This window comes from Oncorhynchus clarkii, chromosome 21 (assembly GCF_045791955.1).
Source record: "Oncorhynchus clarkii lewisi isolate Uvic-CL-2024 chromosome 21, UVic_Ocla_1.0, whole genome shotgun sequence".
Taxonomy (NCBI): Eukaryota; Metazoa; Chordata; class Actinopteri; order Salmoniformes; family Salmonidae; genus Oncorhynchus; species Oncorhynchus clarkii.
Genome location: NC_092167.1, coordinates 53,567,559 through 53,593,361, shown reverse-complemented (window position 1 = coordinate 53,593,361; position 25,803 = coordinate 53,567,559). Strand labels below are relative to the sequence as shown.

The 25,803-nt window shown below is 44.8% G+C and overlaps 3 protein-coding genes across 4 annotated transcripts in view; all 3 read left to right on the top strand.

The window, feature by feature from the left end:
* The window catches only part of LOC139379144 (7SK snRNA methylphosphate capping enzyme-like), a 32,618-nt gene extending 23,691 nt beyond the window's left edge, over positions 1-8,927 (top strand). Inside the window, exons 3-5 of the mRNA XM_071121984.1 lie at positions 6,022-6,246; positions 7,142-7,250; positions 8,080-8,927. Of these exons, the coding sequence (XP_070978085.1) occupies positions 6,022-6,246; positions 7,142-7,250; positions 8,080-8,132 (387 nt within the window). The 3' untranslated portion in view covers positions 8,133-8,927. The remainder of the gene's footprint in view (positions 1-6,021; positions 6,247-7,141; positions 7,251-8,079) is intronic.
* The window catches only part of LOC139379146 (high mobility group protein B2-like), a 371,903-nt gene that overhangs the window by 259,558 nt on the left and 86,542 nt on the right, over positions 1-25,803 (top strand). The gene's annotated exons all lie outside the window — the stretch shown is intronic.
* The window catches only part of LOC139379145 (calmodulin binding transcription activator 2), a 162,076-nt gene continuing 154,589 nt past the window's right edge, over positions 18,317-25,803 (top strand). For both annotated transcript variants that reach the window (XM_071121986.1, XM_071121985.1), the window contains exon 1: positions 18,317-18,387. The gene's annotated coding sequence lies outside the window, so the exon portion shown is untranslated. The remainder of the gene's footprint in view (positions 18,388-25,803) is intronic.

Sequence of the window (25,803 nt, the reverse complement as noted above, 5' to 3'; positions counted from 1 at the left end):
TCTCTACTCTCTAGCCACTACTCTATACTCCTTAACCACTACTCTCTACTCTCTAACCCCAACTCTCTACTCTCTAACCCATACTCTCTACTCTCTAATCTCTACTCTCTATATCCTACTCTCTTACCCCTACTCTCTACTCTCTAACCCCTACTCTCTTACCCCTACTCTCTACTCTCTAACCCCTACTGTCTAACCCCTACTCTCTATCTCTAACCCCTACTCTCTACTCTCTAACCCCTACTCTCTTACCCCTACTCTCTACTCTCTAACCTCTACTCTCTAACCCCTATTCTCTAACCCCTACTCTCTATCTCTAACCCCTACTCTCTACTCTCTAACCCCTACTCTCTATCTCTAACCCCTACTCTCTACTCTCTAACCCCTACTCTCTACTCTCTAACCCCTACTCTCTACTCTCTAACCACTACTCTCTACTCTCCAAACCCTACTCTCCAAACCCTACTCTCCAACCCCTACTCTCTACTCTCTAACCCCTACTCTCTAACCCCTACTCTCCAACCCCTACTCTCTAACCCCTACTCTCTACTCTCTAACCCCTACTCTCTACTCTCAAACCCCTACTCTCTACTCTCTAACCACTACTCTCTTATCCCTACTCTCTACTCTCTAACCCCTACTCTCTACTCTCTAACCCCTACTCTCTACTCTCTAACCCCTACTCTCTACTCTCTAACCCCTACTCTCTTACCCCTACTCTCTACTCTCTAACCCCTACTCTCTTACCCCTACTCTCTACTCTCTAACCCCTACTCTCTACTCTCTAACCCCTACTCTCTAACCCCTACTCTCTACTCTCTAACCCCAACTCTCTAACCCCTACTCTCTACTCTCTAACCCCTACTCTCTACTCTCTAACCCCTACTCTCTACTCTCTAACCCCTACTCTCTACTCTCTTACCCCTACTCTCTACTCTCTAACCCCTACTCTCTTACCCCTACTCTCTACTCTCTAACCCCTACTCTCTACTCTCTAACCCCTACTCTCTACTCTCTAACCCCTACTCTCTTACCCCTACTTTCTACTCTCTAACCTCTACTCTCTAACCCCTACTCTCTACTCTCTAACCCCTACTCTCTATCTCTAACCCCTACTCTCTACTCTCTAACCCCTACTCTCTACTCTCTAACCCCTACTCTCTACTCTCTAACCCCTACTCTCTACTCTCTAATCACTACTCTCTACTCTCTAACCACTACTCTCTACTCTCTAACTCCTACTCTCTAACCCCTACTCTCTGCTCTCTTACCCCTACTCTCTAACCCCTACTCTCTACTCTCTAACCCCTACTCTCTACTCTCTAGCCACTACTCTATACTCCTTAACCACTACTCTCTACTCTCTAACCCCAACTCTCTACTCTCTAACCCATACTCTCTACTCTCTACTCTCTAACTCCTACTCTCTACTCTCTAACCCCTACTCTCTGCTCTCTAACCCCTACTCTCTAGCCACTACTCTCTACTCTCTAACCCCTACTCTCTAACCTCTACTCTCTAACCCCTACTCTCTACTCTCTAACCCCTACTCTCTTACCCCTACTCTCTACTCTCTAGCCACTACTCTCTACTCTCTAACCACTACTCCCTACTCTCTAACCCCTACTCTCTACTCTCTAACCACTACTCTCTACTCTCTAACTCCTACTCTCTACTCTCTAACCCCAACTCTCTAGCCACTACTCTCTACTCTCTAACCCCTACTCTCTTACCCCTACTCTCTACTCTCTAACCCCTACTCTCTACTCTCTAACCCCTACTCTCTACTCTCTAACCCCTACTCTCTACTCTCTAACCCCAACTCTCTACTCTCTAACCCCTACTCTCTACTCTCTAACCCCTACTCTCTTACCCCTACTCTCTACTCTCTAGCCACTACTCTCTACTCTCTAACCACTACTCTTTACTCTCTAACTCCTACTCTCTACTCTCTAACCCCAACTCTCTAGCCACTACTCTCTACTCTCTAACCCCTACTCTCTTACCCCTACTCTCTACTCTCCAACCCCTACTCTCTACTCTCTAACCCCTACGCTCTACTCTCTAACCCCAACTCTCTACTCTCTAACCCATACTCTCTACTCTCTAACCCCAACTCTCTAGCCACTACTCTCTACTCTCTAACCCCTACTCTCTTCTCTCTAACCCCTACTCTCTACTCTCCAACCCCTACTCTCTACTCTCCAACCCCTACTCTCTACTCTCTAACCCCAACTCTCTACTCTCTAACCCCTACTCTCTACTCTCCAACCCCTACTCTCTACTCTCTAACCCCAACTCTCTACTCTCTAACCCATACTCTCTACTCTCTAACCCCTACTCTCTACTCTCTAGCCACTACTCTATACTCCTTAACCACTACTCTCTACTCTCTAACCCCAACTCTCTACTCTCTAACCCATACTCTCTACTCTCTAATCTCTACTCTCTATATCCTACTCTCTTACCCCTACTCTCTACTCTCTAACCCCTACTCTCTTACCCCTACTCTCTACTCTCTAACCCCTACTGTCTAACCCCTACTCTCTATCTCTAACCCCTACTCTCTACTCTCTAACCCCTACTCTCTTACCCCTACTCTCTACTCTCTAACCTCTACTCTCTAACCCCTATTCTCTAACCCCTACTCTCTATCTCTAACCCCTACTCTCTACTCTCTAACCCCTACTCTCTATCTCTAACCCCTACTCTCTACTCTCTAACCCCTACTCTCTACTCTCTAACCCCTACTCTCTACTCTCTAACCACTACTCTCTACTCTCCAAACCCTACTCTCCAAACCCTACTCTCCAACCCCTACTCTCTACTCTCTAACCCCTACTCTCTAACCCCTACTCTCCAACCCCTACTCTCTAACCCCTACTCTCTACTCTCTAACCCCTACTCTCTACTCTCAAACCCCTACTCTCTACTCTCTAACCACTACTCTCTTATCCCTACTCTCTACTCTCTAACCCCTACTCTCTACTCTCTAACCCCTACTCTCTACTCTCTAACCCCTACTCTCTACTCTCTAACCCCTACTCTCTTACCCCTACTCTCTACTCTCTAACCCCTACTCTCTTACCCCTACTCTCTACTCTCTAACCCCTACTCTCTACTCTCTAACCCCTACTCTCTAACCCCTACTCTCTACTCTCTAACCCCAACTCTCTAACCCCTACTCTCTACTCTCTAACCCCTACTCTCTACTCTCTAACCCCTACTCTCTACTCTCTAACCCCTACTCTCTACTCTCTTACCCCTACTCTCTACTCTCTAACCCCTACTCTCTTACCCCTACTCTCTACTCTCTAACCCCTACTCTCTACTCTCTAACCCCTACTCTCTACTCTCTAACCCCTACTCTCTTACCCCTACTTTCTACTCTCTAACCTCTACTCTCTAACCCCTACTCTCTACTCTCTAACCCCTACTCTCTATCTCTAACCCCTACTCTCTACTCTCTAACCCCTACTCTCTACTCTCTAACCCCTACTCTCTACTCTCTAACCCCTACTCTCTACTCTCTAATCACTACTCTCTACTCTCTAACCACTACTCTCTACTCTCTAACTCCTACTCTCTAACCCCTACTCTCTGCTCTCTTACCCCTACTCTCTAACCCCTACTCTCTACTCTCTAACCCCTACTCTCTACTCTCTAGCCACTACTCTATACTCCTTAACCACTACTCTCTACTCTCTAACCCCAACTCTCTACTCTCTAACCCATACTCTCTACTCTCTACTCTCTAACTCCTACTCTCTACTCTCTAACCCCTACTCTCTGCTCTCTAACCCCTACTCTCTAGCCACTACTCTCTACTCTCTAACCCCTACTCTCTAACCTCTACTCTCTAACCCCTACTCTCTACTCTCTAACCCCTACTCTCTTACCCCTACTCTCTACTCTCTAGCCACTACTCTCTACTCTCTAACCACTACTCCCTACTCTCTAACCCCTACTCTCTACTCTCTAACCACTACTCTCTACTCTCTAACTCCTACTCTCTACTCTCTAACCCCAACTCTCTAGCCACTACTCTCTACTCTCTAACCCCTACTCTCTTACCCCTACTCTCTACTCTCTAACCCCTACTCTCTACTCTCTAACCCCTACTCTCTACTCTCTAACCCCTACTCTCTACTCTCTAACCCCAACTCTCTACTCTCTAACCCCTACTCTCTACTCTCTAACCCCTACTCTCTTACCCCTACTCTCTACTCTCTAGCCACTACTCTCTACTCTCTAACCACTACTCTTTACTCTCTAACTCCTACTCTCTACTCTCTAACCCCAACTCTCTAGCCACTACTCTCTACTCTCTAACCCCTACTCTCTTACCCCTACTCTCTACTCTCCAACCCCTACTCTCTACTCTCTAACCCCTACGCTCTACTCTCTAACCCCAACTCTCTACTCTCTAACCCATACTCTCTACTCTCTAACCCCAACTCTCTAGCCACTACTCTCTACTCTCTAACCCCTACTCTCTTCTCTCTAACCCCTACTCTCTACTCTCCAACCCCTACTCTCTACTCTCCAACCCCTACTCTCTACTCTCTAACCCCAACTCTCTACTCTCTAACCCCTACTCTCTACTCTCCAACCCCTACTCTCTACTCTCTAACCCCAACTCTCTACTCTCTAACCCATACTCTCTACTCTCTAACCCCTACTCTCTACTCTCTAACTCCTACTCTCTACTCTCTAACCCCTACTCTCTAGCCACTACTCTCTACTATCTAACCCCTACTCTCTAGCCCCTACTCTCTGCTCTCTAACCCCTACTCTCTACTCTCTAACCCCTACTCTCTAGCCACTACTATCTACTCTCTAACCCCTACTCTCTAGCCACTACTCTCTACTCTCTAACCCCTACTCTCTAGCCACTACTCTCTACTCTCTAACCCCTACTCTCTACTCTCTAACCCCTACTCTCTTACCCCTACTCTCTACTCTCTAGCCACTACTCTCCACTGTCTAACCACTACTCCCTACTCTCTAACCCCTACTCTCTACTCTCTAGCCACTACTCTCTACTCTCTAACCCCTACTCTTTACTCTCTAACCCCTACTCTCTACTCTCTAACCCCTACTCTCTACTCTCTAACCCCTACTCTTTACTCTCTAACCCCTACTCTCTACTCTTTAGCCACTATTCTCTACTCTCTAACCCCTACTCTCTACTCTCTAACCACTACTCTCTACTCTCTAACCCCTACTCTCTTACCCCTACTCTCCAACCCCTACTCTCTACTCTCTAACCCCTACTCTCTACTCTCAAACCCCTACTCTCTACTCTCTAACCCCTACTCTCTTACCCCTACTCTCTACTCTCTTACCCCTACTCTCTACTCTCTAGCCACTACTCTCTACTCCTTAACTACTACTCTCTACTCTCTAACCCCAACTCTCTACTCTCTAACCCCTACTCTCTAACCCCTACTCTCTACTCTCTAGCCACTACTCTCTACTCCTTAACCACTACTCTCTACTCTCTAGCCACTACTCTCTACTCCTTAACTACTACTCTCTACTCTCTAACCCCAACTCTCTACTCTCTAGCCACTACTCTCTACTCCTTAACCACTACTCTCTACTCTCTAACCCCAACTCTCTACTCTCTAACCCCTACTCTCTAACCCCTACTCTCTGCTCTCTAACCCCTAACCCCTACTCTCTAACCCCTACTCTCTAACCCCTACTCTCTACTCTCTAGCCCCTACTCTCTAACCCCTACTCTCTAACTCTAACCCCTACTCTCTACTCTCTAACCCCTACTCTATAACTCTCTACTCTCTAAACCCTACTCTCTAACCCCTACTCTCTAACCCCTACTCTCTAACCCCTACTCTCTACTCTCTAAACCCTACTCTCTAACCCCCTACAGTTGGCACTGTTACCTTGCCTTGTGGTGACGTTTCCACTCGGTATGTAGCATCAGCTTCCCCTCCCCAATCCTTAACACCACGTCACAGTTTTACCAGTGTGTTCCTACCCTTGTCTGTTTCCTAGGGTGATTACATGGAGGACCGAGAACTATGTCCCCATGGTGACGACGTCACCGCAGGATATGATGTCATCCTGTGTCTGGGCGTGACCAAGTGGGTCCAACTGCACGGTGGCGACTTGGGCGTGGTCAGAATGTTCAGACAGATCTATACACACCTACGACCAGGTGGCATTCTCCTCCTGGAACCACAACCCTGGAGCTCCTACTGCCGCAGCAAGAACATCACGGTACACACACACCACGGAACACACACACCACGGAACACACACACCACGGTACACACACACCACGGTACACACACACCACGGTGCACACACACCACGGAACACACACACCACGGTGCACACACACCACGGAACACACACACCACGGTACACACACACCACGGTACACACACACCACGGAACACACACACCACGGAACACACACACCACGGAACACACACACCACGGTACACACACACCACGGTACACACACACCACGGTACACACACACCACGGTACACACACACCACGGTACACACACACCACGGTGCACACACACCACGGAACACACACACCACGGAACACACACACCACGGTGCACACACACCACGGTACACACACACCACGGTACACACACACCACGGTACACACACCACAGAATACACACACACACCATTACGGTACACACACACACACCATGACAGTACACACACACACACCACGGAACACACACACACACCATCACGGTATACACACACACCATCACGGTACACACACACACACCACGGTACACACACACACACCATCACGGTACACACACACCACGGTACACACACACCACGGAACACACACACCACGGTACACACACACACACACCATCACGGTACACACACACACACCATCACGGTACACACACACACCATCACGGTACACACACACACACACACCTATCACCAATACACCTGTCCCAATACCAGGGACCCCAACACCAGGGACCCCGACCCCAGGGACCCCGACACCAGGGACCCCAACACCAGGGACCCCAACACCAGGGACCCCGACCCCAGGGATACCAGGAAGCAGAAAGGTGTTTGGAACTTCTACAGTGTATGACATCAGCATGTGTTGTGTTTCCTAGGAGACGACGTACAGGAACTACTGCGATATCAGACTGAGACCTGACAACTTCTGTTGTTACCTCACCTCTACTGTGGGCTTCACCTGTTACAGACTACTGACTGATACAGGTAACAATGTGTGTGTGTGTGTGTGTGTGTGTGTGTGTGTGTGTGTGTGTGTGTGTGTGTGTGTGTGTGTGTGTGTGTGTGTGTGTGTGTGTGTGTGTGTGTGTGTGTGTGTTAATAGTGTGTGTGTGTATGTGTGTGTGTGTTAATAGTGTGTGTATGTGTGTGTGTTAATAGTGTGTGTGTGTTAACAGTGTGTTAACTGTGTGTGTGTGTTAGCAGTGTGTTAACAGTGTGTGTGTGTGTGTGTTAACAGTGTGGGTATGTGTTAACAGTGTGTGTGTGTGTTAACAGTGTGTGTGTGTGTGTGTGTTAACAGTGTGTGGGTGTGTTAACAGTGTTTGTGTGTGCGTTAACAGTGTGGGTATGTGTTAACAGTGTGTGTGTGTGTGTTAACAGTGTGTTAACAGTGTGTGTGTGTGTGTTAACAGTGTGTTAACAGTCTGTGTGTGTGTGTTAACTGTGTGTGTGTGTGTGTGTGTTAACAGTGTGTGTGTGTTAACAGTGTGTGTGTGTGTTAACAGTGTGTTAACTGTGTGTGTGCTAACAGTGTGTTAACTGTGTGTGTGTGTGTGTCTGTGTGTGTACTTGTGTTAACTGTGTGTGTGCTTGTGTTAAGTGTGTGTGTGTGTGTGTGTGTGTGTGCACTTGTGTTAACTGTGTGTGTGTGTGTGCACTTGTGTTAACTGTGTGTGTGTGTGTGTGTGTGTGTGTGTCTGTGCACTTGTGTTAACTGTGTGTGTGTGTGTGTGTGTGTGTGTGTGTGTGCTAACAGTGTGTGTGTGTGTGTGTGTGTGTGCACTTGTGTTAACTGTGTGTGTGTGTGTCCCAGGATTCCAGAGGCCAATCTACCTGTTCCACAAAGGCCCCGCCCCCAGGAAGTGACTGGGTCAAGATATGACACGTGAGTGCCGAAGCACCGCAGGAAGTGGACCGCTGCCGAGAGCGCTGCCTGGCTCCATGGAAACAACCGCCCAGCTGGTATGATTGGTGGACGCTCACCACTACCTGAACTCTGGTGGAACGCTCAAACCGTGATTGGATGAGAGGAGCTTCTAATGACTCATAACTGATTGATCAGTCAGGCAGACTGACAAAACTATTAATCAATGATTAGTTAGTCAGCCAGACTGACTGACCAAACTATTAACAGACTGAACTAGAGACTTGTAAACCACACAGTTCACGGCCAGGGGACCCTCCTATCTCTCTCCCCTCAGTCAACTGTCTACTGAGACGTGACGTCCTGGTTGAGCCCTCTGCAGAGCCAGTTTCACCCTCTCTGATTCAACCCCACTGAATGAACAGGGAGCCTTGAGGAGGAAGTAGAAACTAGAACCACAAGGAGCCAAGCGGGGCCTGAGTGTGTGTCTGCCAGTTCTTCTCCAGTGTGTGTATGAGGAGGCATGTTATTATATATATGTGTGTGTGTTTCTGTGTGTATGAGGGAGGTTGTAATTGTGTGTGTGTGTATGTGTGTTTCTGTGTGTATGAGGGAGGTTGTAATTGTGTGTGTGTGTGTGTGTCATTAACAAGCTGATGTTTCTTTATAAAAGTGTTCTTCCTAGTGTGTGTTCTGAGAGGTGGGACTTCCTCCCTGCCTAATGAGGTCATTTCCTTCCAGACTCATCCATGTTTTAAACAGTAACCTGCTACAATAAACTGTCTTCTTCTGATCCAGTGTGTGTGTGTGTCAGACCTGTTGTTAAGAACTGCCTCTAGGTACCAGTTTAACGGACCCAGATTATGCCTCGTCCAGAACTAAAAAAACTAATGAAATGGAGAATCTCCAATGAACATACTAGTTAGTCTGGACTAGACTTCATCTGGGTCTGAAACCCTAGCTGATATAGACCAGTTCCTCTTTAGTTTCCTCCAACCGCAGGATTTACCTCCATCTCATCACTCAGTAGAATTCTACTTCCCCTGCTGGACATGACGGTGAACTACAAGGCCCAGTCTTCTACTTCCCCTGCTGGACATGAAGGTCAACTACAAGGCCCAGTCTTCTACTTCCCCTGCTGGACATGAAGGTGAACTACAAGGCCCAGTCTTCTACTTCCCCTGCTGGACATGAAGGTGAACTACAAGGCCCAGTCTTCTACTCAGGACCCCAGCTTTGATCATTTCAATCAGCTGTGTAGTACTAGTTCTAGCAGAGGGCAAAAATCAAAACGTGCACCCCTTGGTGTCCATAGAGTTTGGTAGCGATGAACTAGCATCTCCGCCGGCCGCCCCTCCTCCTGCGGCTAACCCCAGGGCAGTGGCGGGGAGCTCTGGCTCGGCGTCGGGGCATGGTGGTGCTAGTTAGCTGTGTGTTTCTCATTGGTTTGTTTGTTATCAATATTTGAAGACATGAAGGTCAGTCAATCTGAACATTTGCAGTGCAGTTGCAAAAACCATCAATCGCTATGATGAAACTGGCTCTCATGAGGACCGCCACAGGAAAGGTAGACCCAGAGTTACCTCTACTGCAGAGGATAAGTTCATTAGAGTTATCAGCCTCAGAAATTGCAGCCCAAAAGTAACAGACACATCAGCTGTTCAGAGGAGACTGTGAATCAGACCTTCATGGTTGACTTTCTGTAAAGAAACCACTACTAAAGGACACCAATAATATGAAGAGACTTGCTTGGGCCAAGAAACATGAGCAATGGACATTAGACCGGTGGAAATCTGTCCTTTGGTCTGATGAGTCCAAATTTGAGATTTTTGGTTCTACCGCCGTGTGTTTGTGAGACGCAGAGCAGGTGAACGGATGATCTCCGCATGTGTGGTTCCCACCGTGAAGCATGGAGGAGGAGGTCTGGGGGTGCTTTACTGGTGACACTGTGATTTATTTAGAATTCAAGGCACACTTAATCAAACTGTTCTATAAACTACTCATGTTACAAAACAATACGTTACTATGGTAACTGAAACATGTTTCATAGCCTGTTCTCATTTGAACTGCTATGGTAACTGAAACATGTTTCATAGCCTGTTCTCATTTGAATTACTATAGTAACTGAAACATGTTTCATAGCCTGTTCTCATTTGAACTACTATGGTAATTTAAACAACATGGACTTTCTCCATCAAGACACTTTCTGCTTTTGACTCAAATCAATGAAAATCTAATTTCAAGGGTGAATATATGTTTATTCATGTACACACAGTGCCTTGACCTTTTCCACATTGTTAGCCTGAATTTAAAATGTATTAAATAGATTGTTTCCCCTCACTAGCCTACACACAGAACCCCATAATGTTAAAGTGGAATGTTTGACATTCCTTCCAATTAAAAATGAAAAGCTGAAATGTCTTGAGTCAATAAGTATTCAACCCCTTTGTTATGGCAAGACTACATAAAGTTCAGGAGTAAACATGTGCTTAACAAGTCGCAGAAGTTGCAGGAACTCTGAATGACTACCTCATCTCAGTACCCCACACATACAATTATCTATAAGATCCCTCAGTCGAGCAGTGAATTTCAAACACAGATTCAACCACAAAGACCAGGGAGGTTTTCCAGTGCCTCGCAAAGAACGGCACCTATTGGTAGATGGGTAAAAATAAAAAGCAGACATTGAATATCCCTTTGAGCATGAGGAAGTTATTAATTACACTGGATGGTGTATCAATACACCCAGTCACTACAGAAATACAGGCGTCCTTCCTAACTCAGTTGCCGGAGAGGAAGAAAACCACTCAGGTATTTAACCATGAGGCCAATGGTGACTTTAAAACAGTTACAGAGTTTAATGGCTGTGATCAGAGAAAACTGAGGAGGGATCAACAACATTGTAGTTACTCCACAATACTAACCTAAATGACAGAGGGAAAATTAAGCATGTACAGCATCAAAATATTCCAAAACATGCATCCTGTTTGCAACAAGGCACTAAAGTAATACTGCAAAATAAATGTGGCAAAACAATTCACTTTTATCCTGAATACAAAGAGTTGTTGGATTTGCCCCAAACATATCACTGAGTACCACTCTTTATATTTTCAAGCATGGTGGTGGCTGCATCATGTTATGGGTATGCTTGTAATCATTAAGGGCATGAATTTTTCTTTTAAAAAAAATTGAATTAAGCACAGGCAAAATTTTATTGTAAAACCTGGTTGTCTGCATTCCACCAGACACAGGGAGATTAATTCACCTTCCAGCAGGACAATAATAAAATGTTTAAAAAAGGCCAGATCTACTCCGGAGTTGCTTACCAAGATGACAAGTAGATGGTTCCTGAGTGGCCGATTTCCAGTTTGACTTAAATCTACGGCAGACCTGGAAATGGTTGTCTAGCAATGGGCAAATGTTGCACAATCCAAGTATGGGACTCAGCTGTAATCTCCGCCAAAGGAGCTTCTACAAAGTATTGACTCAGGGGTGTGAATACCTATGTAAATTAGATATTTCTGGGTTTCAATTTTAATACATTTGTAAAAATGTCTAAAAACATGTTTTCACTTATGGGGTATTAGATAGATGATACTTTCTGAACGCTCTGTACCAGTCAAGGGGTCTGAATACTTTCTGAACGCTCTGTACCAGTCAAGGGGTGTGAATACTTTCTGAACGCTCTGTACCAGTCAAGGGGTGTGAATACTTTCTGAACGCTCTGTACCAGTCAAGGGGTGTGAATACTTTCTGAACGCTCTGTACCAGTCAAGGGGTGTGAATACTTTCTGAACGCTCTGTACCAGTCAAGGGGTGTGAATACTTTCTGAACGCTCTGTACCAGTCAAGGGGTCTGAATACTTTCTGAACGCTCTGTACCAGTCAAGGGGTAGGAATACTTTCTGAACGCTCTGTACCAGTCAAGGGGTGTGAATACTTTCTGAACGCTCTGTACCAGTCAAGGGGTCTGAATACTTTCTGAACGCTCTGTACCAGTCAAGGGGTCTGAATACTTTCTGAACGCTCTGTACCAGTCAAGGGGTCTGAATACTTTCTGAACGCTCTGTACCAGTCAAGTGGTCTGAATACTTTCTGAACGCTCTGTACCAGTCAAGGGGTGTGAATACTTTCTGAACGCTCTGTACCAGTCAAGGGGTCTGAATACTTTCTGAACGCTCTGTACCAGTCAAGGGGTAGGAATACTTTCTGAACGCTCTGTACCAGTCAAGGGGTGTGAATACTTTCTGAACGCTCTGTACCAGTCAAGGGGTCTGAATACTTTCTGAACGCTCTGTACCAGTCAAGGGGTCTGAATACTTTCTGAACGCTCTGTACCAGTCAAGGGGTCTGAATACTTTCTGAACGCTCTGTACCAGTCAAGTGGTCTGAATACTTTCTGAACGCTCTGTACCAGTCAAGGGGTGTGAATACTTTCTGAACGCTCTGTACCAGTCAAGGGGTCTGAATACTTTCTGAACGCTCTGTACCAGTCAAGGGGTCTGAATACTTTCTGAACGCTCTGTACCAGTCAAGGGGTCTGAATACTTTCTGAACGCTCTGTACCAGTCAAGGGGTAGGAATACTTTCTGAACGCTCTGTACCAGTCAAGGGGTGTGAATACTTTCTGAACGCTCTGTACCAGTCAAGGGGTCTGAATACTTTCTGAACGCTCTGTACCAGTCAAGGGGTCTGAATACTTTCTGAACGCTCTGTACCAGTCAAGGGGTCTGAATACTTTCTGAACGCTCTGTACCAGTCAAGGGGTCTGAATACTTTCTGAACGCTCTGTACCAGTCAAGGGGTGTGAATACTTTCTGAACGCTCTGTACCAGTCAAGGGGTCTGAATACTTTCTGAACGCTCTGTACAAGTCAAGGGGTAGGAATACTTTCTGAACGCTCTGTACCAGTCAAGGGGTGTGAATACTTTCTGAACGCTCTGTACCAGTCAAGGGGTCTGAATACTTTCTGAACGCTCTGTACCAGTCAAGGGGTCTGAATACTTTCTGAACGCTCTGTACCAGTCAAGGGGTGTGAATACTTTCTGAACGCTCTGTACCAGTCAAGGGGTCTGAATACTTTCTGAAGGCTCTGTACCAGTCAAGGGGTCTGAATACTTTCTGAACGCTCTGTACCAGTCAAGGGGTGTGAATACTTTCTGAAGGGTCTGTATAAGACATAACACAGGTGTGCCAACTAAAATGTATATCCCAGACCAGCTTGAAGAATAGGATAAAGACACATGAATGTAAGTCAGCTATTGTATGAATGACTGGTTGCATAAAATACATTTTAAATGGCTAGGAGACAGATAAGGAGACTCTTGCTGTAATCAAAGGGGAAGGCACCACTGAAGGCCCCAGTATTCAGTCAGGCAGCTTGAAGCAGATGTGTCACCATCCAGGCCCTTGTCGCAGCATGCAGTGGTCTGACAGGGAGATGACAATACATACATGATGTCCCTCTCATCACCAAAGCCATGTTAGCGTTTACTGCACATGTTGCTGAACAACAATTGTTATTATCATTGATATTTACGGGCAAATCACATTCAATATATATGGTCCTGTGGTGATGTGGCATCCATGCTGTGTCCCTGGGATCTTACCCCATCTCCACCGGAAATGACAAAACTTGAACAACAACAAGCTAAGTCTGTCAGTAATTTGGCTAACTAGCCCAATTAAAACACTGCACAATCTTACTCAGACAAATTATACCAAAAACAATGCAGCCTATTTGCCAACTTTTTCAATCAATAAACAGGCAGTGGAACTAATTAGTTTGACAAAAAGTGCAAATATATACTTTTCATTTTTTAGAAACCTAACATTATTAGCTACAGTGATGGTGGGAGTCCCCCAGCAGTTTAAATGTTTCTAGCCTTAGTTAGCTACATGTTGTTGACAACTAGCGAATGGCATTTAAAATCAACTTGATCAATCAGATGGTTAACTAGTATATCCATGTGTTTCCCCCTCGCATCTAAAGCTGCCAGATGATAGTAAGGATGCAGGTCAGATGCCAGCTCTCTAAAGTGGGTGGGTATAATTTGTGGAAAGTTTCAACAGGAATCTGTTCCAAAAACACAAGTACAAGGTTGCCAACAAAGTAACATGATCAAACTACCTCGATCACCAGCTGCCGAATAGGCTTCAACTCACCATGGAACTTATTCTTAATGTTTTATCGATAGGATACCAGAGTAGGGACAGTCATTTATGGGAATAAACACGTAAATAGTCCACTCCCTACCCGGTATTTTATTCTGCCGCTATACAACTTTGTTTGCGTTGTTTGTTGGCAACCTTGTTATTTACGAGATTTTTGGAACAGATTCCTGTTGAAACTTTCCACAATTTATACCCACCCCGCTAAACTGTCGCGTTTATATTTCACATGATAAACGAACTACTGTCATGCCTTTTCACAACAACAACAACAAATATGTATAAATACAAAAATAACGACCTTCAAGTAGATCGTTTTATTCTAATACTTCAGGCCAAAAACGTTACTTTGTAGAAATTACTTATCTTCAAAGCTACTTCCTGAGATTGTATTATTGGGCCAATCCAGCCAATGGTTGCAGCAACAGGCAGCAGTGGTTTGGACTGATTGGTCAGGACTAAAAGGTCATGCCCCCAATGCGCAAACCATTTTATTTTGCCTGCAAATCTCTTTCTACAAATGTACAAAACTTGTGAGTCTTTGTTTATGAATCTTTTGTACTGTGACAACAGTGACGGAACTCCCAGCGCTGATTAACAATCTGCAGAATAGTGATAGTCGTAAATGGACCTGTAATAACTCAGAAAATAAATTATGCTTAAAAATCCTATCGAATGTATTCAAATGTCAAATTACAAGTTTGTGACGGTTGTAAAAATGATCACAAAACATGAAACAAGGTTGCAAAATTAAATTACACATTTGGGGCTCATACTTGCACCCACAAATCTCAGTGGGAAACCACACAATTGAAATTACACACTCATAAGGTTCTGGGTCCATGTGTTTATGGATAATTCCTATTTCCTTTCATCTGACCGCACATCATCATTATTATCCCAAACTGCTGCAGGATTATTTTCCTCCTGCAACAAAAGGAGTCAAATTAAGATCCAACATCTGTGAATGGCCATGGCCACGAGTCCCAGCCCGAGCCCCGACCCCAGCCCCGACCCCAACCCCGACCCCAACCCCGACCCCAGCCCCGACCCCGACCCCATCCCTGACCCCAACCCCGACCCCAACCCCGACCCCAACACCGACCCCAGACCCGACTCCGACCCCAGCACCGACCCCGACCTAAGACCATGGCTAAGTCAGGGGGAGTTGTACCATTATGTTCATGATCACTGTTGTTACATAGTAGCTGTTTTAGATTGTTACATAGTAGCTGTTTTAGATTGATAACATAGTAGCTGTTTTAGATTGATACATAGTAGCTGTTTTAGATTGATAACATAGTGGCTGTTTTAGATTGTTACATAGTAGCTGTTTTAGATTGATAACATAGTGGCTGTTTTAGATTGTTACATAGTAGCTGTTTTAGATTGATAACATAGTAGCTGTTTTAGATTGTTACATAGTAGCTGTTTTAGATTGATAACATAGTGGCTGTTTTAGATTGATAACATAGTAGCTGTTTTAGATTGATAACATAGTAGCTGTTTTAGATTGTTACATAGTAGCTGTTTTAGATTGATAACATAGTGGCTGTTTTAGATTGATATTTTAGATTGATAACATAGTGGCTGTTTTAGATTGATATTTTAGATTGATAACATAGTGGCTGTTTTAGATTGATACATAGTGGCTGTTTTAGATTGATACATAGTAGCTGTTTTAGATTGTTACATAGTAGCTGTTTTAGATTGATATTTTAGATTGTTAACATAGTGGCTGTTTTAGATTGATATTTTAGATTGTTAACATAGTGGCTGTTTTAGATGAGGACTGATAACCTATAGCAAGTATCACAAGGACTGATAACCTATAGCAGGTATCACGAGGACTGATAACCTATAGCAGGCATCATGAGGACTGATAACCTATAGCAGATATCATGAGGACTGAAAACCTATAGCAGGTATCATGAGGACTGATAAACACTAGAAGGCATCATGAGGACTGATAAACACTAGAAGGTATCATGAGGACCGATAAACACTAGAAGGCATCATGAGGACTGATAACCTATAGCAAGTATCACGAGGACTGATAACCTATAGCAGGTATCACGAGGACTGATAACCTATAACAGGCATCATGAGGACTGATAAACACTAGAAGGCATCATGAGGACTGATAAACACTAGAAGGTATCATGAGAACCGATAAACACTAGAAGGCATCATGAGGACTGATAACCTATAGCAAGTATCACGAGGACTGATAACCTATAGCAGGTATCACGAGGACTGATTCCCTATAACAGGCATCATGAGGACTGATAAACACTAGAAGGCATCATGAGGACTGATAAACACTAGAAGGTATCATGAGGACTGATAAACACGAGAAGGTATCATGAGGACCGATAAACACGAGAAGGTATCATGAGGACCGATAAACACTAGAAGGCATCATGAGGACTGATAACCTATAACAAGTATCACGAGGACTGATAACCTATAGCAGGTATCACGAGGACTGATAACCTATAGCAGGTATCACGAGGACTGATAACCTATAGCAGGTATCACAAGGACTGATAACCCATAGCAGGCATCATGAGGGCTGATAACCTATATCAGGTATCATGAGGACTGGTAAACACTAGAAGGTTATCATGAGGACTGATAACCTATAGCAAGTATCACGAGGACTGATAACCTATAGCAGGCATCACGTTGACTGATAACCTATAGCAGGCATCATGAGGACTGATAACCTATAGCAGGCATCATGAGGACTGATAACGTATAGCAGGTATCATGAGGACTGATAACCTATAGCAGGTATCATGAGGACTGATAACCTATAGCAGGTATCATGAGGACTGATAACCTATAGCAGGCATCATGAGGACTGATAACCTATAGCAGGTATCATGAGGACTGATAACCTATAGCAGGTATCATGAGGACTGATAACCTATAGCAGGTATCATGAGGACTGATAACCTATAGCAGGTATCATGAGGACTGATAACCTATAGCAGGCATCATGAGGACTGATAACCTATAGCAGGCATCATGAGGACTGATAACCTATAGCAGGCATCATGAGGACTGATAACCTATAGCAGGCATCATGAGGACTGATAACCTATAGCAGGCCTTTTGAAGAAAACATGAATATTTATATTTATTCTCAACTGTTTATTCTACACAAACTGAGTACGTAGGGTGAAGTTGTTCATAGTCATTCTATAATGATGATGGTGTTTAACTGTGGATACATAGTCCTTCTATAATGATGATGGTGTTTAACTGTGGATACATAGTCCTTCTATAATGATGATGGCGTTTAACTAACTGTGGATACATAGTCCTTCTATAATGATGATGGTGTTTAACTGTGGATTCATAGTCCTTCTATAATGATGACGGTGTTTACCTGTGGATACATAGTCCTTCTATAATGATGATGGCGTTTAACTAACTGTGGATTCATAGTCCTTCTATAATGATGACGGTGTTTACCTGTGGATACATAGTCCTTCTATAATGATGATGGCGTTTAACTAACTGTGGATACATAGTCCTTCTATAATGATGACGGTGTTTACCTGTGGATACATAGTCCTTCTATAATGATGATGCTGTATAACTAACCGTGGATAAAGCTGGGGACTGTTGTGGAATATGGTAACTGAATTATTATGGCTAGAATGAATGATTATTATTAGATAATCTACAGCTAGGAACTGTACTGACTACTAGGTATTCACCAGAGTGAGGCCCTTCTCTCTCACACCGACACACGTTCTCCTGCTCTTCTCTCTCTCTACATCTCCTTGGATCCACACCGACACTCATTTTCTGTCCTCTCCTCCTGTCTCTCCATCCCACTCTCCACTCCTCCTTAGTGACCTGTCTCCCTCCGAGACCAAAACGCTATTTCCCTTTCTGGCTCACCTCCCTTACTTTCTTCTTTACATAATCTGACAATCTCACTCTCTCACTCTGTCTCTCTCTCTCTCTCTCTCTCTCTCTCTCTCTCTCTCTCTCCCTATCTCTCTCTCTCTCTACGGAGTGACGTCGGTGTTAAGAAGAAGATGGCGGCGCCAGGAAAGGCGGAAGGTGGTAAGTCTTGGTCCTCTCCATTCTGTTCTGGTTGTTTTGGGTGCGCTGTCAACGGACCGGCAGCGGGGCTGTCGCCGGTGACCAGACTCCGGCGTTCGGAGAGGCTATGTGTGTCTGGTGGATGTCTCCTCTTAGAGAGTATTTGGATCTGACAACGCTAGATAGCGACAGATCGCTATTTCAACAATAAAATACACACCATTAAATGCCACTATGCGAATAAGCATCCCGTATTATGATGATGTGTTGTCTAGCTGTTGTTGTCTATTGTATCTGTGATTTAGTGTTGTTATTTGGTGCTGAGATAGTTGGTTAGGCACCGTCGGTAGCGCTGGATATGCTTTCTGAGCTCCGGGCGAAGGGAAGGAAGCTGAGTGGTGTTAGCCGGTGGAGGGGAATCCAGGGCAGGGCAGGGACAGCAGGCGAGCCGCAGGACTGGGCCTAGCCACCGGAGGATACCTGACAGCTGGGTGTGTCGGTGTACCGGTTGTCGGTAAACATGATAAACATGACACACACACACACACCATGTTGTGTTGTCACTTGTCAGAGAGAGTTGACAGCCGTGGTGGTGTCGTCCAGGCGTGGTTTACAGGGGCAATCCATAGTTGCTACATCAATTTTGGGATATATAAATGAACGATACGTACCCATTGAAGAATATAACCATTAAATGCCTCATAAGCTTAGGTCAACCCATCAGAACCCAAATATAAGTGTGTTATACTCCAATGGTTGTAAAGAAAGTAATGTAAACAAACACTAGATAGCCTCCAAACAATGGTTCAAACTGTAACTTTGATATCAGGGATGGTCAGTCCTTGAATCCATAGCTCTGTCGATTAGAGAGTGGTCACATTTCTCCAGCCCCAACACTCAGCGTTTTACCAAAACGGGTAGGGAGGGCACTTTGTTTTTGTTTCAACTGCTGATTGCTGCTTGTGATGTCAGCGGGACTTTTGGACCATTTTAGTTTTATTGCTAAGAATCTCTTAGTTTATATTAAACATCCACATTTATAACTGCTGTAATTCAGCTGAATTACTGTCTTTGAGGATTGCCAGCTGATGGGTTCGCTTGATATTCCTGTTTGTGTTTACTGAGAGTCTCTTCTGTCTGTCTCTCTCTCTCTCTGTGTGTGTACGTGTACTCTTCATTAACTAATTGATAAAGGGGATACTGTTACACGCTGTGGGCCGATCCCTGCTCTGCTTGTCAAATCAAATCAAATTTTATTTTCACATGCGCCGAATACAACAGGTGTAGGTAGACCTTACAGTGAAATGCTTACTTACAAGCCCTTAACCAACAATGCAGTGTTAAGAAAATACCTAAAAATAAGTAAGATATAACAATAATAAATGACTAAAGAGCAGCAGTAAATAACAATAGCGGGGCTTTATGCAGGGTATTACGGTACAGAGTCAATATGGAGGCTATATACAGGAGGTACCGGTACAGAGTCAATGTGGAGGCTATATACAGGGGGTACTGGTACAGAGTCAATGTGGAGGCTATATACAGGGGGTACAGGTACAGAGTCAATGTGGAGGCTATATACAGGGGGTACTGGTACAGAGTCAATGTGGAGGCTATATACAGGGTATTACGGTACAGAGTCAATGTGGAGGCTATATACAGGGTATTACGGTACAGAGTCAATGTGGAGGCTATATACAGGGTATTACGGTACAGAGTCAATGTGGAGGCTATATACAGGGCATTACGGTACAGAGTCAATGTGGAGGCTATATACAGGGTATTACGGTACAGAGTCAATGTGGAGGCTATATACAGGGTATTACGGTACAGAGTCAATGTGGAGGCTATATACAGGGTATTACGGTACAGAGTCATTGTGGAGGCTATATACAGGGTATTACGGTACAGAGTCAATGTGGAGGCTATATACAGGGTATTACGGTACAGAGTCATTGTGGAGGCTATATACAGGGTATTACGGTACAGAGTCAATGTGGAGGCTATATACAGGGTGTTACGGTACAGAGTCAATGTGGAGGCTATATACAGGGGGTACCGGTACAGAGTCAATGTGGAGGCTATATACAGGGGGCACCGGTACAGAGTCAATGTGGAGGCTATATACAGGGTATTACGGTACAGAGTCAATGTGGAGGCTATATACATGGTATTACGGTACAGAGTCAATGTGGAGGCTATATACAGGGTGTTACGGTACAGAGTCAATGTGGAGGCTATATGCAGGGTATTACGGTACAGAGTCAATATGGAGGCTATATACAGGGTATTACGGTACAGAGTCAATGTGGAGGCTATATACAGGGTATTACGGTACAGAGTCAATGTGGAGGCTATATACAGGGTATTACGGTACAGAGTCAATGTGGAGGCTATATACAGGGTATTACGGTACAGAGTCATTGTGGAGGCTATATACATGGTATTACGGTACAGAGTCAATGTGGAGGCTATATACAGGGTGTTACGGTACAGAGTCAATGTGGAGGCTATATGCAGGGTATTACGGTACAGAGTCAATATGGAGGCTATATACAGGGTATTACGGTACAGAGTCAATGTGGAGGCTATATACAGGGTATTACGGTACAGAGTCAATGTGGAGGCTATATACAGGGTATTACGGTACAGAGTCAATGTGGAGGCTATATACAGGGTATTACGGTACAGAGTCATTGTGGAGGCTATATACAGGGTATTACGGTACAGAGTCAATGTGGAGGCTATATACAGGGTATTACGGTACAGAGTCAATGTGGAGGCTATATGCAGGGTATTACGGTACAGAGTCAATGTGGAGACTATATACAGGGTGTTACGGTACAGAGTCAATGTGGAGGCTATATGCAGGGTGTTACGGTACCGAGTCAATGTGGAGGCTATATGCAGGGTATTACGGTACAGAGTCAATGTGGAGACTATATACAGGGTGTTACGGTACAGAGTCAATGTGGAGGCTATATACAGGGTGTTACGGTACAGAGTCAATGTGGAGGCTATATACAGGGGGTACCGGTACAGAGTCAATGTGGAGGCTATATACAGGGGGCACCGGTACAGAGTCAATGTGGAGGCTATATACAGGGTGTTACGGTACAGAGTCAATGTGGAGGCTATATACAGGGTGTTACGGTACAGAGTCAATGTGGAGGCTATATACAGGGTGTTACGGTACAGAGTCAATGTGGAGGCTATATACAGGGGGCACCGGTACAGAGTCAATGTGGAGGCTATATACAGGGTGTTACGGTACAGAGTCAATGTGGAGGCTATATACAGGGGGTACCGGTACAGAGTCAATGTGGAGGCTATATACAGGGTGTTACGGTACAGAGTCAATGTGGAGGCTATATGCAGGGTGTTACGGTACAGAGTCAATGTGGAGGCTATATACAGGGTGTTACGGTACAGAGTCAATGTGGAGGCTATATACAGGGTGTTACGGTACAGAGTCAATGTGGAGGCTATATACAGGGGGTACCGGTACAGAGTCAATGTGGAGGCTATATACAGGGGGCACCGGTACAGAGTCAATGTGGAGGCTATATACAGGGTGTTACGGTACAGAGTCAATGTGGAGGCTATATACAGGGTGTTACGGTACAGAGTCAATGTGGAGGCTATATACAGGGTGTTACGGTACAGAGTCAATGTGGAGGCTATATACAGGGGGCACCGGTACAGAGTCAATGTGGAGGCTATATACAGGGGGTACCGGTACAGAGTCAATGTGGAGGCTATATACAGGGGGTACCGGTACAGAGTCAGTGTGTGGGGGCATCGGAGTTGAGGTAATTCGTAATTGAGGTAATATCTACATGGAGGTAGAGATTAAAGTGACTATGCATAGATAATAACAGAGAGTAGCAGCAGTGTCCTGGGTGTGGTATGGGGGCAATGCAAATAGTCTAGGTAGCCATTTTATCAGATGTTCAAGGAGTCTTATGACTGGGGATAGAAGCTGTTTAGAAGCCATTTTGACCTAGACTTGGTGCTCCAGTACCGCTTGTCGTGCGGTAGCAGAGAGAACAGTCTATTACTAGGGTGTCTGTAGTCTTTGACAATTTTTAGGGCCTTCCTCTGACACCGCCTGGTATAACAGTGGATGGATGGCAGGAAGCTTGGCCCCGGTGATGTACTGGGCCGTACGCACTGCCCTCTGTAGTGCCTTGCCGAGCAGTTGCCATACCAGGCAGTGATACAACCCATTAGGATGCTCTCGATGGTGCAGCTGGTAAAACCTTTTGAGGATCTGAGGACTCATGCCAAATCTTTTCTGTCTCCTGAGGGGGAATAGGTTTTGTCGTGCCCTCTTCACAACTGTCTTGGTGTGCTTGGACCATGTTAGTTTGTTGGTGATGTGGACACCAAGGAGGTCTCCACCTGCTCCACAACAGCCCCGTCGATGAGAATGGGGGCGTGTTCAGTCCTCCTTTTCCTGTTGTCCACAATCATCTCCTTTGTCTTGGTCACGTTGAGGGAGAGGTTGTTGTCCTTGCACCACCCAGCCAGGTCTCTGACCTCCTCCCTATAGGCTGTCTCATCGTTGTCGGTGATCAGGCCTACCACTGTTGTGTCATCAGAAAACTTAATGATGGTGTTGGGGTCGTGTCTGGCCACGCAGTCATGAGTGAACAGGGAGTACAGGAGGGGACAGAGCACGCACCCCTGGGGAGCTCCAATATTGAGGATCAGAGTGGCAGATGTGATGCTACCTACCCTCACCATCTGGGGGCGGCCCGTCATTAATTCCAGGATCCAGTTGCAGAGGGAGGTGTTTAGTCCCAGGATCCTTTGCTTAGTGATGAGCTTTCACCACTAAATAATATTTATAGAGCTGTTATCTTCCGAATAAACTCTTAAAGACCTAGTAATATTTTACATCAATAGCAGTCAATATTAATCGTCACCTTAATTCAGTCTCATCTGAAAGTTGTACATTCTTGGTTTTCTTCACGAACCCTGTCTAACAAGTTGAATCCGCAATACAAAATTGTGTTTATTTATTTACTAAATACCTAACTAATCACACAGAATTACACATACACATAATTAAATCATAACTTGATTACAAATTACGTCATAAAGGAAAACATCCCTAGCGGGCGGAACAGATATGACAGCTTGTTACACAAAAGAAAAGGGCTGGGTTTGAGTGAAAGAGCGGGAAGACTGAGGAACAAAGGGTGAAGCTGTGCTATCGTAAATACAGTATCTTATGCATTCTAAATTACCGCCCATTTGGAAAAGGAAAATGCAATAAATATTTACTCTGAGCTGCACTTCAGTAGGTTGGTGGTAGATGGAAGGCCGTGTTGCCAAACCGAGTCCTTTGTCCTTTGAAGAATGTCTCTGGTGGTCAATTGAATACGTTGTAGTAACGTCGTTGTGTGGTAGACGGGATACTCTGTCGGTTCCTTCCTAGCCCTCGTTTGCATCTGCTGCTGCTAACTCAACGGCTAGGAGGTATCACTTCTGTAGTGAATTAGAGTTCAAAGTTCATACCATTCGCAACCAAAGCTCACACTGATGTTGGCTTCGTTCTGTGGTTATTATCTGAACTATTCTGACATCGGACCGTCGTCCTACATCCTCGGAACAGGAGGTTATATTGTCGTCAAGACTTTATATAGGAAGGGAGAAAAGGGGTGTGTTTCATAGTTTACAACCTATGTCTCTTCACGTGGGCGGGCCACTGAGTGAGCAGCCCTATCTTATGAACACCCACATCTCACATTTTAGAAGCTAAAATCACATTTCATCCCATCACGAATAATTTCATATTCAAACATTTAAATTGAACAACAATTCCATGTGAATCCGATAACTCTGATGTGTAGACTTTCCACTGTAGAGTTTATGTCATCTTATCATTGATGAGAATGTCTCAGATGACAACCGAACTGACATCATATTCATGAAGTACCACTGCATATGTTCAATTGTTCGGATTACCAGAATATAGTTCATTTCCCCCCACCTACTGATGTTCCCAGAATCTCTATGTTAACCAAGAGGTTTTCAAATGTAACATCAGTCGGGTAGAGAGAGGAAAAGGGGGGGAGAGGTATTTATGACTGTCATAAGGCCATGACACTGCCATACATGACCGATATACTAGGTGGTGTCAGAGGAAGCCCCAGAAATTGTCAAAGACTCCAGTCACCCAAGTCCTAGACTGTTCTCTCTGCTACTGCACGACAAGCGGGACCAGAGTGCCAAGTCAAGGTCCTAAAGGCTCCTTACCTGCTTCTACCCCCAAGCCATAAGACTGCTGAACAGCTAATCAAATGCCCCCCCCACACTGCTGCTACACGCTGTTTAGTATCTATGCATAATCACTTTACCTCTACCTATATGTACAATTTACGTCGACTAACCTGTACCGCGCACAGTAGTTCATTTAGAAAATAAGTGTATTTCTTGAAGTCCTTGTGGGTTAAGGGCTTGTAAGTAAGCATTTCACGGTAAGATCCACACCTGTTGTATTCAGCATTTCACTGTGAGGTCTACTACACCTGTTGTATTCAGCATTTCACGGTAAGGTCTACTACACCTGTTGTATTCAGCATTTCACGGTAAGATCCACACCTGTTGTATTCAGCATTTCACTGTGAGGTCTACTACACCTGTTGTATTCAGCATTTCACTGTAAGGTCTACTACACCTGTTGTATTCAGCATTTCACGGTAAGGTCTACTACACCTGTTGTATTCAGCATTTCACGGTAAGATCCACACCTGTTGTATTCAGCATTTCACTGTGAGGTCTACTACACCTGTTGTATTCAGCATTTCACGGTAAGGTCTACTACACCTGTTGTATTCAGCATTTCACGGTAAGATCCACACCTGTTGTATTCAGCATTTCACTGTGAGGTCTACTACACTTGTTGTATTCAGCATTTCACTGTAAGGTCTACTACACCTGTTGTATTCAGCATTTGACTGTGAGGTCTACTACACCTGTTGTATTCAGCATTTGACTGTGAGGTCTACTACACTTGTTGTATTCAGCATTTCACTGTAAGGTCTACTACACCTGTTGTATTCAGCATTTGACTGTGAGGTCTACTACACCTGTTGTATTCAGCATTTCACAGTAAGGTCTACCTACACCTGTTGTAATCAGCATTTCACTGTAAGGTCTACTACACCTGTTGTATTCAGCATTTGACTGTGAGGTCTACTACACCTGTTGTATTCAGCATTTGACAATTTTTTGTATTTGATTATGGCTGGTCGTACTGAATGATTATGGCTGGTTGTACTGAATGATTATGGCTGGTCGTACTGAATGATTATGGCTGGTCGTACTGAATGATTATGGCTGGTCGTACTGAATGATTATGGCTGGTCGTACTGAATGATTATGGCTGGTCATTCAGTGTGTGTGTTTGAGGTTGGTTACATGACA